Below are 17,381 nucleotides of genomic sequence, written 5' to 3'. Positions count from 1 at the left end.
TACTATACAACATTCAGCAGAATCCTAGAGTCAGACCTCTGCTGTGCACCATGCAGATAAAATATTAATGTCCAACAAAAAACACTACTGTGGTGCCACACTTACATTTCATATGATAGAAATACAGGTTGGTACTACATTGCCAGTGAAAAGTAGATTATCATGATAGACTTCATTTCTATCCATTTTATATACACTACCAGTCAAACGTTTGGACACACCTTTCCATTTACTTGAATGAGGAAGTTTGTGTGTCCAAAGCTTAGTGTTTATGGATGTGTTTTAGATGCTAAGTCCCTTATTAAAGACAGATGTGCCTGAGTTTGATTCTAGAATTTAGACACACATTTGCCACAAAATCACTCGTCTCCTGTGGTGTCCTTTACGCCACGGTTATCTCTGCTCTGGTCCCTGTTGATTTGCTTATCTAAGCAGCAATTTGTTAGTTTATGCTTAGAGCCAAGGCCTTGCAATGTCATGCTGCAAATTGGATATACCCCTTGACCATGTTTCCCACTCTATCTCAAGAAGTGGAAATTAGATTAACTGTTTCATTACCCCCAAAGCAATAGAGAGTCTGAGTCGAAATTGAGATATGTTTACTATTATAATAATAGCCGAGTCCATTCACAGTTTTCTCCCTCTTCTTTTGTTTAGTATAATTATAGTAAGTCAGCTCTCACAAAATAATATAAAGCACTCTCTGACTTCTGCTTAACATGTGTGGAAAAAAAAGCTAGGGTTGACTTCTCAATTAACATAAATCTACATTTACTAAGAGACCAAACTACGAGTAACACAGTGTTGATAAATTATATTCTCCTCATTCTTTGTCAGGTTCTCTTCTCAATCATCCACAAAGACATACCTTTCCTACCCATAATATACACACACATGCTCATCAGCACACACAGACACAGGCTATCAAATATCTTTTTTTGTCAGTCGACCTCTCTCTACTCACTGTTCTCTCTGTCTACCCTCCCTAAGTTTCCATGGAAACAGGAGGTGGTCTCTCCCAGGACTGAGAGAGTTACTGTGCAGTTCTGTGCTGAGCTGTGCACTAATGACATTTCAGAATAACTTTTCTCCCTTTTCCTAAAGTGTAAGGCGTCAACACTTATGTACTGGAGTGTAAAGGGGACTTAAGAAAGGTCTCGGCAGTATGATGACGTTATATTTCAAAAGGCTAACACAGTGACACTGTGCTTCAATTACAGCTCTCTTTTTTAAATGTAACCGTTTTTGACATTATATATCCTTGCTCCCCCAGTAGATTTAAACTAATTAAATTTTAAATTAAAATGCAGTGCTACTACACCTAAGATCTTGCACCTCAAGGTGCCCATTAACTACACAAGGCACAACTGCAACTTAAATGGAAGCAATGGAGTCTTTTTTTTCTAAATAATAGACACGTGATTGCTCTTCCCATGGGATACATGTAACTCCAATGGTGCAGATTGCTGCAGAGTAATATAAAGACATTCACGCACTACATCTCTAAAAGGTAAATCGCTGCAGACTCTGATGCACAAAGAAAATTTCATTCTTTCAAGACGAATGACCACATATTTTCAAAATGTTAGTGAAGTGTGTGATATGACAATTTAAAAACGGGTTTTAAAGTTCACTTGTCATCGGGCCTGACTACTGTTGCCTATTATGCCTGGATGTGATCTTTTGTTACAAGATTCAAAAATGGTCATGAAACAAATGATAAGCACTGCTTTTTAAATGTTTTACCAATACACACAACCGAGTACATCGCTCAAAACAAAGTGCAACACAACAACCAGTCATAATTATGTGCAGTCGGGTCCCTCATGTGTAGCCCTTTCTGCAGCCGTGACAATGGCAGATAATTATCCCTGCCCTATTTAGGTTAGACGGATGCTCATGCAGGAAACGAGCCTGCAAATGGTCTCGCTCTCAGACGGCATCTTCTAACCTCAATGCATTAGAGTCACTAAGAGACACTCTACTTTTAAGTAAGGGCTTGTGCACGAGGAGTGCCATGGGTCACTCATCAGGGACATTGCTCTGTTGTAGCCCCACTTCCTGCCCGGCCACTCACCCCACTACTTCAGCACACATGAACACACGTGCAGCTCACAGACAGAAATGCATGCGTGTGCACTCACACATCAACAGCACATCCCCTCTCCTCACAGCCCACTCACAAGCTTTTCTCCCCACAGAGAATCTAATCACATAGAGAGATTTGGCCGTATCACCCTAACTGGATTGTACTAATCCCCTGTCTAACATGTTTTGGGGATGTGTGAGTGGGGTTAGGGGACATCATGTCAAGTTGAGCTTGGCTGCTGATGCAGAAAGCGTGAATGAGATCTGAGCTGTCATTTGGACCCCTGCCTTCAGGTTTGATGATGTAGTGCCACTCGTGTCAGCCCACAGAGAGAGTGCTTTAAAGTTGGCTGTAATGCTGATCATCGTTTTTTTTTTGTTTGTTTTTTTTATTCTTTCACATTTATTGCCTGCATCATCATTTTTATCAACTCTCCTTTAGTGTAAATCCTGTATTTGCTTGTCAAGATATTGTTTGCTGCTGTGATTCCTCATCCGCTGTCTTATCTGTCATCGTATGCTCCTCCCTCATCTTCTTTCCAGACATCTTTATCTCCATGTTCTCATCTTGCTCTGCGTCCATCTCCTCCTCTTTTATGTTTAGTAGCATTCGGAGACACATCCCCTTTCCCTTTTGGCTATGTCTAATGTTTCAAACACAGGCAGTCCTTCAGTGTGTGTGTGTGTGTGTGTGTGTGTGTGTGTGTGTGTGCTAGATTTCCCCATGCTACAAGCCTGCATGGTGAAGGCAGATGTCCCCATGGGATTGTTTAGTGCCTTCTGACTTAACATAGCTTGAATGTGTTTACACACTTCCTTACATGACTTTGACAAGTAAGCAGAGCACTCTAAGCAGATGCCTGCGAGACACTGACACCCTTCTCTTATCGTATGCTTATATCAATTTGGACATGCTTGTACACTAAGGCACTCTTGATTGCTATTTACAGCTGATATAAGATTTAAGTATGCAGTAGATCCCTCCTGAAGCATTTATTTTCTAAATGTATGTAAATGTAAATAAGCTAGAAATTAAAGCTTCTACCTGACACTAGACTATCAACAGCTTTTTTTGCTTTTAAAGGAGACTGGAGTGTAGATATTTCCATCACAAATCACGCTGACCATAATTCTTCAGCCAGGCACCTGCAAGAAAGTTCCCGTGCTAATGAGTTTGATGTAGTGAGCTCGTTAGCTATAACCTGAAGGGAGCTGTTCTGGCTGCATGACGGGTGGCCCTTGCCAAGTGTGCAAAGCTTGGAAGTCACAACAGCTGTGGCTGGAGAGAGAGCAGGGGCAGTGGGTGGCGGCAGGGAAGTGCTAGAACAGATGCCTGGGGCCAAGACTTCAAGAAAGGAGCTGGAACACGTTAGTGGGACCAGGTTAATCATTGTGCACCAGGGCCTTAGCTGTTTTTCTCAAGCACATTTTCTAGATGGCCAACTCACCTTGGCAATAGACACATACAGTGCATAGCGATGATATCGATGATTATAGACTGATGTCAATGTCTTCCATTTTGTGTCAGCCTCTCTTTGGTTGAAAAGACCATAAAAAAAGCGGAAAGACACAAGGAAACAAACTGATATTGTTGCACTGAGAAATGTGCTTATTATCGTTCATAATTAACTGTGATATGTACATCCATGCATGCTAATGGTAGCTGTAATGAAATGTGAAAGTACCCATTTAATGTCTAATGTGTCTCAGTGTGAGGCAGCCCAGCTGAAAAGTCATGTGTGGTTTAGGGCTTGTTTCTCCAACATGAACACTTAGTAACTTTAAAAAGCTCCTCTCCAATACTCTACATACTAGAGTTAGAACTCTTTAGCTTGAGACAATCCGTCTTAATATCTGCCATGGCATACATTTGCCACTCAAAATGCAAATTATTGCTTTGATACAATTTTAGTTTGTGCATCCTTAGGCAGCCACTTCTTTGCCTCTCTCCCATGGCCTGTGCACGCGCAGCATGGTATATAGATTACTGGATGAGGATGCAGGCAGTGGGTGCAGCCACCATTAATTAAAGATCCACAGTGGCTCTTGCACTGAGAGTAACAGATCCATATACAAATTAATCACCTGGACTGAGTCCCACAGTACGGCTTTCCTTTTTCCACAGCTTTACAGTCCAGTCATGTCCGCTGTTGTTTACCGTGCTCCAGATCGAGAATTAAACCTGAATGAGAGCGATAAATCATGGTGGGGAAACACACAAACTCTTATTGCAGGTTTATGTGTTAGAGAGGCAAACAGAAGGGGAGATGGGGTGAAAAAACTGCCTGCAGTCCGTTAATCAAGTTCAAAAAGATGGCTGCGATGTAATTTTTTTTTGTTGTTGTTGTTGTTATTGTTTTGTTTGGTTGGCTGAAACGATAGAGGGGGCAGTGATTTTTCTTTCCCCATCCTTTTTATGACCACTGCTTTATAGATAAAGGAGATTTATGATGGGAAATCCAAGGAAAATGGAGAGGATACTCTTAGGGATTCCAGATTAGGCTACTAATAGACTAGCTGTCCTGTGATTAATGTGTCCTATCAACAGTCATCAGTCATTCTAAATGAAGAAAATGACGATCCTGTCCAGATGGATAACACTAATTAGGCTAATTTCTTCATCATGCCGTTTTAAAATAGGTCTTCTCTGCTTGTTTGTGTTTCTGTGGGGCAGATAGTGTCTTTCGGCATTGATGAGTGTTTGCTCGGTGACTGGCAATGTAGCTTTTCAGAAATAGGAAAGATACACTTTTCCCATTGTGTATCATTTATCTAGGTACCATCTCTATCAACACCCTCCGTACGGCCTACACAGCCCCTGGAGAAAGTGAGATTCTGGACCTGGATGATAGTCTGTACCTTGGGGGTCTACCGGAAAACAAAATGGGGCTGGTGTTCCCCACTGAGGTGTGGACAGCACTGCTCAACTATGGCTACGTGGGCTGCATTCGGGATCTATTCATTGACGGACAGAGCAAGGATGTCCGACGCCTCGCCGAGATCCAGAAGGCTGCCGGGGTGAAGCCCTCGTGCACTAAGGAGCCTCCCAAACAGTGTTTGAGCAACCCCTGTCAAAACAATGGTGTCTGTAGAGAAGGCTGGAACCGCTACGTGTGCGATTGCTCTGGAACTGGATACCTGGGACGCTCCTGTGAAAGAGGTAGGACATTTGTTTTTGTCTCATTGTGTCCACCCTGCTCTTTGAAATCATCCTGTTATCGTCTCGTGGGCATAATCGTCTCTTGCGCGCGTGTATGACAAGTGTTTGACAATGCTGCACAGTGACACACTCCCACCTCATTGTGCATTGTCCTCTGAGGTGGGCATGTGATCACATGACTGCAAGTGTAACTGACATCATAGACAACCAAGAAGAAAACGGTTTTATTTACATCTTCTATAGATTTCGCCTGTAAGTGGCCTCCTTTTAAGTTTAGGGTCAGCACCATAACCACACAAAGCCTGGAGGGGGCCTTTCTATCTATACTGCTGGTTTAATATCAGCAGCTCTCCTATATCAAACTGAAAGTAAAGACAGAGAGGTGGTGTGCGTGTGGAGACTGACAGCCAGAGAGCCGCAGACAGGATGAGTCAGGGTAAGTTAAGTGTTGACTGGCTGATGTGAGACCATGTTGAGTGGCAGGTGACTGATGCCCCACTGAGGTGTTCTTGGTCACGTCCACTTCACACACTTGCCTGTAAATTGGCTGTCTCCTGCTAACCATTTGGCTCATCAAACCACTCGCTCATGACCAGACCTGGTGCAGAATACTTATCCCTCTCACCTCCAGTGAAGAGAAATTGGAAAAGTGTGTGTCACACTGTGAATTCTTACCGCTCCATGTCTTAGCTGGCATGTACCCGACTCTGCCACAGTTTATTACAAGGGAAGCAGTTTTTTATTAGTGTGCATACTAAAGTAAAAATAACACCATCTTCCCGTAAATCCTCAGCAGAGTTCCATACTGGTAGACCTAAAACATACTGCTTTATGCAGCTGTGTATTTGCTTGTCTATAGTAAGAGCTGCATTTGCTTGACGGTACCCCAGAGAACCCCATTGCACTTGCTGTATTTTGTAGACATAAGAGGCAGTCAAAAGGGCATCTGTTCGCTTAGGAAGGCAAAACACTGCGAAAAGCCGCTTTTTTTGCCTGTTCAGCAGCAGTGTGTTGGCCTGGTGACCAGAGGATGGTCCTCTGACTCCTTTGATTGAAATCTAGACTGATTAAAACAACAACCAGCTGTGTGAGGGAGCCAAATCCTTCGTGGTCTCCTCTGAAGCACTTATTCTGAAATTGGAATTTCAGACCTATTTTACACAATCGGGTTGAATGAATAAATATGTTGAATGTATAGTACACTCATTTAAAATTGCTCATTTAATGTGAGACATCTATCTGTCTTTCTATCTATCTATCTATCTATCTATCTATCTATCTATCTATCTATCTATCTATCCAGTGAACATACTGTATGTGTAATCAAAGCAAATGTCAAAAAAAAAAACAGAACCCGAGCTTGTGATGCTGTGATCACAGTTTGATGCGTCGGCAGGAACTACAGCCAGAACAGGTTCACATATGGAAAACATTAGCTGGAAAATAACACATACCCTGCAGTCACATGCATTTAAGTCTTTCACACTGTAAAATAAAGTTGCTCAATTACACTAAGTCAAGCAACACAACACAAAAGCACATGATACCGTCTTGCCACTCTTGAATGTCTAATCCCACTTCAATGCCCATACTACCCATAATATACTGTATATAGGCCACCATCCATGCTGTGTCACCATGTTTTTATAGCAGCCCAAATGGACAAATCAGCCAAGAGCGTGTGTTTTGAAAATTAGGAAATTAGTTCTCCAACCACTTAAACAAGATGCATAAACCATGGGAGAAAAAGAAGAATAGGATAGAAAGAGTTTGAGATTTAAAAAAGGGAGAGAGATGTTTGTAAATGTTGACGTCCTATTTCATGTGCGAAGGCTTCAATAGTTCTCTGATGCACTCAGGTAAGGCAGGGGTGAGTGGAGGATTCCTCCCTCCAGCACAATCTGCAGTCTCACCGTGAGATGTCGCTAATTCTTACACACTGAACCCTCGACACAAAAAGGCCACATGAAAGAGGAACATCTAAATCTCCTCCATCTCTGATGGATGTGTTCGACTTGGCTCCGCATTGCCCTCAATTTTTTCACATGTACATTTTCACTCGAGCTAATGAGTTGACAGAAACTAGGGCAAAGTACACGAGGGAGGTGCAGTGGGCAAGGGACACAGATCGTTTCACTTCGGGGAGATAATAACCTATCCAGTTTTTTCTTGAACTAAACAAACACTCGGATATAAAAACCGGCATCCGTGCATTTCGAGTAGCTTGCACTGTGTGTGTTGCAGAGCTCTCATCCGCTATGACCTTCTCTCCTCTCCCTCTTAACACTCCAGGATCTTCTTGCATCTTGGCTCCTCCATCCAATTTTTTTTTTTTCTTTTTTCTGGCTGTCTCTGCTCTGTATATGAGACTGGCAAGAGTGTGAGTGGGAGCAGTGGTATGGAGGATGGGTCCGGGTGTGCTGCCAGCTGTTTTGATGGCTCCAGATTGCCTCTGCACTGGTAGGATGAAGCAGGCAACAGCAGGCTGAGGAGCTGTCAAAAGAATTACCCCAGCTCTCACTTATCTGTGCATGGTGTACCCCCCGGTGGCAAAATATAGCTACTGCATATGGCAAAGGAGGAGGAGGACAAGAGGGGAAGGAACAGGAGGTGGGGTTTCGGAAGAGAATCATGGAGCTATTTGCCCTATTTTGAAAGATTTTAATTAAGCAGATTGAAGCAATTTCCCCCCCTTGCACCGCAAACGCCTTCCCCTTTATTGTTCCTCTAGTAGCTAAGTAGCTCAAATATTAGTCTTGCATTGTGAGAGGAAGGCAGCCTCCCAGATGGTGTAGTAGGTGTGTTGGAGACCATGCATAAATTCCCTAATGAGATATGAGAGTGTGAATATCAGCACTGACATTTATTTCACATGGACAGTGACTGCACATATCTGTGATTAATAACACTGATACTAAAGATCAATAGATCAAAACATCAACACTATAACTCACATGTACTGGACGCATGTAATATTTCTTGATAATATTGCCAGTTTGACAACAGCTGTGGCATGTTTCAAAGCACAGACCACCATAATAAAGCATGCTGTGCTACTGCATTATGTAAATGAGTGTAACTGTGGAAAAATGGTTTCTTTGAGGACATTTATTGCTTTTCAGACCATGAATCCATTTGCAATTGGTCCAAAGCGAAAGCCAAGAGGTGCAGAATATTATTGCATAATTGTGAAATGCCCTTACAGGGAAATAATTGCTGTGTTTTCACGGTAAAAATGCAATTTTAGCCACGTCCTTTCTCAGCACTGTGTGTGTGTTAGTCACCATTCACCACACTTGAATATAGTCACACAATGGGGGACAACTGGTTGTTTCATGGCCCTCGGAAACGCACACAGATGCACCAAACATTCGTTGACAGACATGGGAAAAAGTGTCTCTGTTCTTCTTCTTAAGAGTTAAGAACAAGAAAGCAGATAAATTGTTTTATGATATTTGGCAACAGACTGTGTTCATGCTGTGAAATGAGGGTTTTAGTTTTCTGTTTACTCTGTGTCTTGGAGAAAGACTGTAATAGCACAGCAATGACTAAATAAAAGACTGAACATTACCGTGTAAAACATTGAATTAAATTGTTATTCTCATTCCATTTTCTCAGTGGGTTGACAACCTAATTTGCACACGTTCAATTTTTACCATCTTGGCTGCCGTATGTGTCCCTCACAGTCTTTGCTGTCTTTCATAATTGTAATGACAGTGTTGTATGGTCACAGAGAAGCAGATGGGGACATGGTCCAGGATGCTGTTTCATTCTGAATGAAAGTGAAAGAACTGTTCCCCCCCGTTTCTAAAAAGAATTTCCACTCAGATGCCAGGGCTTTTTTTTTTTCACACATTTAATAGCCAGTGACTCTTATTTCTTGGCTTGTGTATTGTAAGATGTTAAAAGGAGGTTGTGGTGAAGAAGACATGGGCAGCTTTGAATTATTTATTATATCTCTGAGCCATTTCTTCCTGTTTATTGTCATTGTAGAACATACATATTCCAAAGGCCTTTTTCTCAGTTGTTTTCTGGGATATTTTGAATTGGACTGGGCCTGGTGCCCTGACACTGTGGGACATCACAATGCTGTGACACACGGCTGACAGCTCTCCCCTCCCTGTGAGCCTGTAAGCTTGGGGAAGAATAGAGGAAGAGCTTTGTGCTGGTATGCCATTACTCCCTCTTGTTAGTAGCACAGCCTCTTATTTGTTAACCCCCCCACCCTCATTTTTACCATTGCCTTTTTTGTGAAAACAAGGTTACATATTCTGGCTCTATAAGACAGGAAAGGGATGCTTGCTTTGGTTTGGTATGCTCCATCTCTCCTCTGACAGGTGCTCACTTTGCATTAGGTAATGACTCCCTTACTTGCCACTTCTCCATTTTCTCACATCTATCTGCAATGTTCGTGTCAATCATGGCACGTTTGGACGTCTCACATCGTTTTAAGAGAGTCAGCATCTTGGATGGACTGCAATAATTACTCCAGTTGTGATTAATTTTACACATTCAGGCTGGAAAGCTTATTCATGTGAGTGTAATGTTCCGTTTGTAGTCGAGCTGTAGTAGAAGGTCACATCACACCTCTATCTTCTCACCTCCACGCTGAGGAGATATGTGCTTTTCGTAATAGCAGTCAATTGATCCCCACTATGTTTGTGTTTTATTCATTTCAGTGATTATAGAAGATAAACACTGTGGGGTGTAAATAATGTCCATGATTTCCCAGAATAGACACGTCATCATGCAGTCACCAGTGATCCGTTCGGTTTTTCTTCCTTTTGTGTCCTTTTACCTTTTATAATGGATCCTGTTTCAGACAGGCATTTTAAAAGCAGTGGGGTTTGGGGCTAGAGCGGGAATTCTATACAGTGCAGCACTCAGGCCTGTCACTCACGGTTTAGCAGTAATGATTTTCATGTCCCGTCTTTCCAGGGTAAACATACACCTGAGCGACAGACCCGAATACTGTTTGTACGTATAGTTATACATAGAGAACGAGATAATTACCGCTTGGAAATGCTCTCATTCGGTTTAAGCTAATGCTAGTATTACAGCGACAAACATTTTCAAGTCTTAGAGGAGTTTGAACAGGCTTATTTTCCTGCGTCTGCTAACAGTTTCCTGATGCCGCTCTTTGCTTTCGCTGCCCTGGCAGGAAGCAGTTTAGCAGTGAGAACTCATTTGTCACACGCCCCTGTCATCTGCAGCACAGACCCCAGGAGGGCGTGGAGAAATTGGATTTGGGTGAGGAATGTGAAGGAGTCATCCCGGGGGGGGGATGGATGCGACATTGGCCCTGTGTGATGAGGAAGTGGTGATGAGGTGGTGTGTGTGTACACTGGTATCCCATCAGCCCCACCGCTCTCCATCTCCCGTTTCCCCTTCTATCTGTTTCAGCTCTGCAGCTGCAGTAATGGCTTTGTTATTGGGTTTCAGTTTAGTTACACCACCGGAAATGCTGTTACAACTCTCTGCCAGCGTTAAGCAATCTCCACGGCGTTTTCTCCAGACGGCTGCTTAATGCTTTGAGTAAATGCAGTCACCCTTAGCAAAAGCTCAATATTCAAGGTCCTCAGACTGTTACAAGTCACTATTTTTTTTTTTTTTCCTCGGTCAATACCAATTTGGCCTATTTTATTTTGCCACTTTTATAGAGCAGATGAGAAAATGTTGGATGCTGGCGCTTACTTCATTTTATGACATTATATTAGTTCATTTCCATTTGTCATCTTATTGTCATTATGTGTTTATTAAATGTCCATATTCCAATACCTAATGTATCCTAATGTATCTCCAAAATGTACATGAGCTTCTGCTGTATATCAAATCTGTGCACATGCCATGTAGACATTGCTCACTCTTTTGCTTAAATGGCACATGCCCAGAAATGGAGACACCCTTTTTGTGATGCGTTTGTAATTCTAGCAGCGTGGTTGTTGGATTCATTACAAACAAATCAAATATCGGAGCAGCACATCCGGAGTTCTATGAGACTGTAATTGCCTCTCTGTCTCTTTCAGCGTCATTTTTTTAATAATTTCTCAGTGAAATAGACTCAATGCTCACTCCAAGGTTCTTCTGCGGTCAGTGTATTTTTCGAACAAAAAACACAAACTGCTCTCTCACTGCGTGATCGGTGACCTCTGGATTGCAGGGCGGAATTTGAATACGCAATTACTCCACGTGTTTTCCTCTAACGTAGTCCTTTATCAACAATGAAAGTTACAGCACTTAATAAAATATACGAGTATGACATCGTTTTACACTGAGCTGCCCCCTTGGTCCCTCATTTACCATAAAACCTTGACACTCCATTTTATCACTTATGTTGTCCCCCCCCCCCCCCTTTTTTTGTCTGTGTAGAGGCAACAATCCTCAGCTATGACGGCAGTAAGTTTATGAAGGTCCAGCTGCCAGTGGTGATGCACACTGAAGCTGAGGACGTCTCCCTGCGCTTCCGCTCCCAGCGAGCCTACGGCATCTTAATAGCCACCACGTCTCGGGACTCTGCTGACAGCCTACGTCTAGAACTGGAGAGCAGCCGTGTCCGCCTGACTGTCAATTTAGGTAACGTCTCAGACACACATACACACACACACACTGGTTGCTGCAGAAAGTTAGATGTCAAAAAACATAAATAAATAACGCTTGATAACAGTTTCAAATACACATGTCTCTCTCTCTCTCTCTCTGTCTCTCTCTGTTGCTCACACACTCACTTGCACACTATTCATGCTTATGTGATACATTTATTGAATAGAAGGAGATGGTGTAAAGACTTTCAATGGCAAGAGTCTGCGGCTCTTCGCTCACTGCCAGTAGAGCACACAGTTGTCGTGGCCCAGCAGGGAATGCTCACTGTCCGATCAATCAGCTGACCTCAGATCAACATCCATACAGGTTTTATTGCTCTAAAGGGAGTTGCACACACTACTGTAAGAAATCAAGCTGTTACCCATAAGAGGAGGCTAATAATTGTGGAAACAGGCTGTGCTTAATATTGCACCTCTTTCTTTTTCTTTTAGCACACACACTCATTTATGCACATTAAACCTGTGCACTTTGATCATCATTTTAAGAGTGGGTGCATGATTGCCCAGAAAATCAGCAAATAATATGTCTTGAATCAGCACTACCTACAGCTAAAACTGTAGTGTGTGTGTTTATTTGTGTTCAGTAAAGAATTCAATGATGCCCGTGAAAGGTTTGATTCCTCTCAAACTGCGAAAATGCTGCATAAATGATAATCGCCTGTTTCTCCTTTCCACCGGCTACACAGAAATGGGCTCTCTAAGAGGACCCGTTTAGCCATGCATACAGAGTAGACGGTCTGAGTCTGCCCTCAACCACAAGGAAGCACGTGTCCCACCTCGGTAGACAGCAGTGGCATGCACTTTGCATCTATAAAAAAGTACCTTCTGATGAAAAGAACAGGTCATTAGATTGTTTTTTTCTCTCACTACATAGCCCCCTAGCCTCCTGTCCCTCCTTTAAAAAAAGCAGAGCATTCCCTGTCAGGGCAGAACTGGTGTTGGTCTCTGGCTGTTTGCGACCACTTTTCTGCTGTGGTTGACCACACACAACAGGCAGGGCCAAATGGTAAGGAAGCGAGGGATTTTGATCTGGGTCACCTTTCTTTGAGCACAACACAAGCCTTGAGAAACATAGAGGTAAAAAAAATAATGATGGCAGACAGCAGTGGCACTAGTATGTGGTAGAATACTAGTTTTTCATCACTTTAGCTGTAATGACGACTAGGCCATCATTAGCTGCTACTGGGAACAAAGAAAAAAAAAGTATTGCTGCCTCTACTATATTCAGTAGTTAAAATATTTTAAGGTAGAACCGTCAAACTTTAGAATACTTAATTTAAAGTTCTAATTTTTAGTTTAGCTCCCATTTTGTCACTCACCACTTCAGAAAAACTACAATATTTTCAATGTAATATAATATAACAGATAGATGTATTGATAGACAAACAAGGTGGAGAGAAACCCAAAGACCTCCCAGTTGGCTCTGTCTGACACTGACCAAAATCAGATGCTCTCATATACCAAACAGAAGATCATGAACAGAAATCCCTAGCTCACTTTTTAAAATACTATTTTGGCTTTCTGGAAAAATTATAAACTCACACACATAAAGTCATATCACCAAACCTTTTAATCCCATGATTCCCTGCTTTGCTTCGCTGGTTCTTATATAAACTGTGTTTGCAGTGTTGTTACCGGCTCGCTGGGACCATGCAGGAGAGCATCAGAGAATGGACAGTGTCTGTGTGTGTGTCCCCCAGAGGGGTGGACTGTATGCTTTAAATGATGTCTGCAGCTGTAACGTTGAAAGATGAATTTATCTCTCATCTATTCTTCCCCATCTAGATTGTATCAGGATTAACTGTACCTCCAGTAAGTTACTGTTCACCTTTTTTTGTCCTTCTTCTTCTTCTTCTTCTTCTTTGTCGTCTTATAACTGTCACTGTTTCTGGACTTTCATGTTTTAGTATGTACTGTAGGCATATTTTATTATATTGCCAGGTTTACAGTTTCTCCTCCGCAGCCAATTTACGACCGTAATATTCAAGTATCCTAAAGCTGTGGATTTCAATCAGTGCACTGAAAATCTACTGTATCTGACTTGCACGTTACATTTTTACACTACATTACATGTCACTTAGCAGACACTTTTATCCAAAGCGACTTACAAGGGAATTGAGTACAACCTGCCAGGGTGGAGTTGAACTTGCGACCATGAAGTCTTTGCACACAGGGTCTTAACCACTGAGCCACTCCCCCCATTTTACATACCAATTCAAGGGCATGTAAGAAATGCCTGGCAGTGTTGTGTGCATCAGTTGTCCGGGAGAATAATGAGCAGAAGGGAGGAGATGGAGGGAGGCTTGAATTAATGAATATGGCGGCGATTCTACACACTGAGTTGTTTCTAATTAATGAACCATTTCACTCACTGTATTCAGGGTGATATAAAACGCATGATTTGGAAGTGCAGGCTTTTTCAACATGCACAATTCCCCTGTCACTCCCTCACTTAATTTTTTTTTTCCCCTCTCTCTTTCTACTCCAGTTTATCACAGCGTTTGTAAAGTGATGAGGCCGTTCGAGGCACAGAGGAAATACAGAGTGTGATTTTATTATTCTCATTAACCTGCCTCGCAGAGCAGAAAGAAAGGGATGAAGAGGGAGGGGGAGAGAATACATCTTGTTGTTGTATTCAGTGTGGATAACTGAGCTTGTGTGTGTGTGTGTGTGTGTGCGCCAGTTTCAACAAAAAGGTTACATCGCAATATTTTGGGAGGTAAATATCCCTGGCATCTATTATTCAGGAGCGGTGATGAATTAATAATTACTTCTCTGCAGTCATAATACGGCTGTTTTCTTCCCTGGTTAAATATTCTGAATTGACAGACGGTAAATAACAACACAAATTAGACAGATCAGTCTCTATATTAAAATACCTGTCTCACGCATTGCACGTTAAGGTCAAGTAGTTTGCTGAAAAACCATGAGGTTTATTTTTTTTTTATCTGTTGTATGCAGAGTCACTCACTATTTGAAGGTCATCGTCTCATAAGAGGCAGAGACTTGTGCTACAAAAACAATCACACGAAACCTGTAGCAAGCCTCTCTTAACACCATTCTAAATGCTAAATAGCATTATTTGTGCATCTTGGATTGCACTCTTTGTTTGTGTATGCAAATAAAAGGCTTTAAGCTCCAAGTCCCCCCCCCCCCCCGTGGTATTTTAAAAGGTCATTCCTGGCTTATGAAGATTGTTTGAAGGCGCAATCTGTGCATGTGTACACCAGGTCTTACTAAGGTCTTACTGTGATTTTTCTTCTAATAATACACAATATGTCCCATGTTAATATAGTTTAAATCATAAAAAAACAAGCTCTGGCTGGTTGAAGTTTCACAAAGTACACAATATTTGAAGAAATAACTGCTTTAATTACTAGCTTCAGATAGTTTAAATAATCTGTATGTTAAAAGGCTTTTGGTAACAATGCAAATGCCATACCCCATGAGTCTGTTTTTAAACAATGAAAGGACAGCCACATTTACTGTTTATTTTGTAGATGAGGGAAGAAATGTACTTCATAAATTGTTCTTTTTATAATTACATAGTGAATTATTGTGATTCAGTCATGTAAATGTAAAAGTAACATGGAGGAAACAAGTCTTCAATAAATCCAGAAATCTTTTTGGCATAAGTAAATGTTTAATTTACTGTCTTAGAAGTGTGCTTTCTCACGTCGGAAGAGTTTTTTTTTTCTCTAGGATTTTTTCGAGTTATTCCCCCCCCGTGTTAATTAACGTGTCTTGTCAGGCGCTGCAGCTCCGGTCAGCTTGGTGGATGAAGAATTCCAGTGCCGATTCAAAAAAAACACATCACTGTCTATTAGGGACCCAGACTCCCGAGAGCTGCCCAGAGCTGTCTGAAGAAAACACTGCCGCTTCAACTTAAACGTTGTTACCATGCACCGAGTGACAAGAACCAAAAACTATGGAAAGCAGATTCCATTATGGACTTTAATTATTGCTTCATTTGAATAGCAAAATAATTAAAAAATTTTCACTGCAGCCGGAACGATGTGGTGATGATGTAGTGCAATTCCATGAGCTTATTCACTGTATACATGACCTTTTTAAGCAACAGCTTAAGGCTGTTTTTACTGATTTTAAATTTAAATTACATCAATCTTAAGTGTGTAGTAGATGTGGGGAAATTCTTTTACATGGATGTTTCACCTGTGTGTGTGTGTGTGTGTGTGTGTGTGTGTGTCTGTGATAAAATGAAGGATGACGGGATGATTTAAATAAAGGATGCATAGGGAGAGAGGCCCACATTGTGCACTTATGAGATGAAAGTGATATTTACGAGGCAGTGCCACAGTTACTAAACACCCATAAAGCACAGCACGTACAGTATGTATAAAACTGGGGATTGATTTTTTTGCTGCGTCGCTGCACAACTCGCCAATATTTATAATCTGAGTGATGCCTAAATGCAAGACTTAATCTGTACAGCATATTTCATTTCATGCGGCCAAAAAAAATTTATATAGTGTACAGATATATCATACAAGAACATTATGACAACAAAACTGGATATACTCATTTGGAAAACATTCAGTACACCAGGCTCTCCTCATCTTTTGCTACAAATAATGAATCCCGAGCAGACTGCTTGAGTTTATATGTTAATTTGGCAATTATTGTCAACCCTGACAGTAAAGAATATGTCAGTTCATGATGGTGTAAAACATGAGATACAGGGACTGTAACACCTTCATGTTCTTCAGACCCTCTGAAATCTCAAACTTAAACAGATCAATTACCATGCAACTGCTTTCATATAGCAGGTTGTATCCGGTACAGGGTAAGAGCACTGAATTGCTTTAGATGAGGAGTAATTACGTTGATGTTCTTTGTGGATGCAGTCGTTTGGCTTTTATAAAACGTCCTTGTAAACAACATGCACGCGAAAATATTCAGTGAGGATCTCGGTGAAGTGATGGCAGCATGTTGTAGCACAAATGACCGACAATGCAAAATTGCATGAAAGAGCAGTTTAGTTGTGACCACCATCATGTATTGCTTTAACACTGTTTAACCTCTGCTGGCTTAAACATTCTCATGTTTAAACAAGGGCATTGATTTGACAAGCAGGTCGCCGAACATGGCAATCTGCTAAACGTTCCCTTTATATGGGTGTTGGCCTCTTTGTTGATGGTCATCGTCTGCTGCCTGGTCAGCCTATTATTCCGTTCTTTTTCCTCTCCAACAGGGTGAATCACAGTATTGTTGGGGAAGGCAGCACTAGTATGTAGCCGGCCAGAGCCGACTGACTGGATAATTACATCTTCTCATGCTGCCCTGTGCCACAATTCTCCACTGTTCCCCTGGGCCAGATGCCAATAAGGGAAGGAGAGATCACTGTAGATCCATCACTGCGAATAGATCACCATCAGTAAGGGCACTAGAGAGGGCTGGATGTAGCAGACAGTGGAGTGAAGGGCCACAGTATGTGACCAGCAGCTGGCAGATTGGACCAGGGACTGAACGTGTACAGCAAAACCAGGGCATGTTGTGCAGGAGTGTGTTGCTTA

The 17,381-nt window shown here is 41.9% G+C and overlaps 1 protein-coding gene across 32 annotated transcripts in view; it reads left to right on the top strand.

The window, feature by feature from the left end:
* LOC131473667 (neurexin-1a) overlaps positions 1-17,381 on the top strand; it is a 218,391-nt gene that overhangs the window by 81,610 nt on the left and 119,400 nt on the right. For 22 of the 32 annotated variants that reach the window (XM_058651081.1, XM_058651078.1, XM_058651065.1 and 19 more), the window contains 3 exons: positions 4,865-5,248; positions 11,618-11,821; positions 13,633-13,659. In XM_058651081.1, coding sequence (XP_058507064.1) covers positions 4,865-5,248; positions 11,618-11,821; positions 13,633-13,659 — 615 coding nt within the window. The remainder of the gene's footprint in view (positions 1-4,864; positions 5,249-11,617; positions 11,822-13,632; positions 13,660-17,381) is intronic. The other 10 variants (XM_058651089.1, XM_058651098.1, XM_058651097.1 and 7 more) reach the window with 1 other exon arrangement.

The sequence above is a fragment of the Solea solea genome, chromosome 15 (genome assembly GCF_958295425.1).
Source record: "Solea solea chromosome 15, fSolSol10.1, whole genome shotgun sequence".
NCBI lineage: Eukaryota > Metazoa > Chordata > Actinopteri > Pleuronectiformes > Soleidae > Solea > Solea solea.
This window is presented reverse-complemented; position numbering and strand designations above follow the sequence as displayed.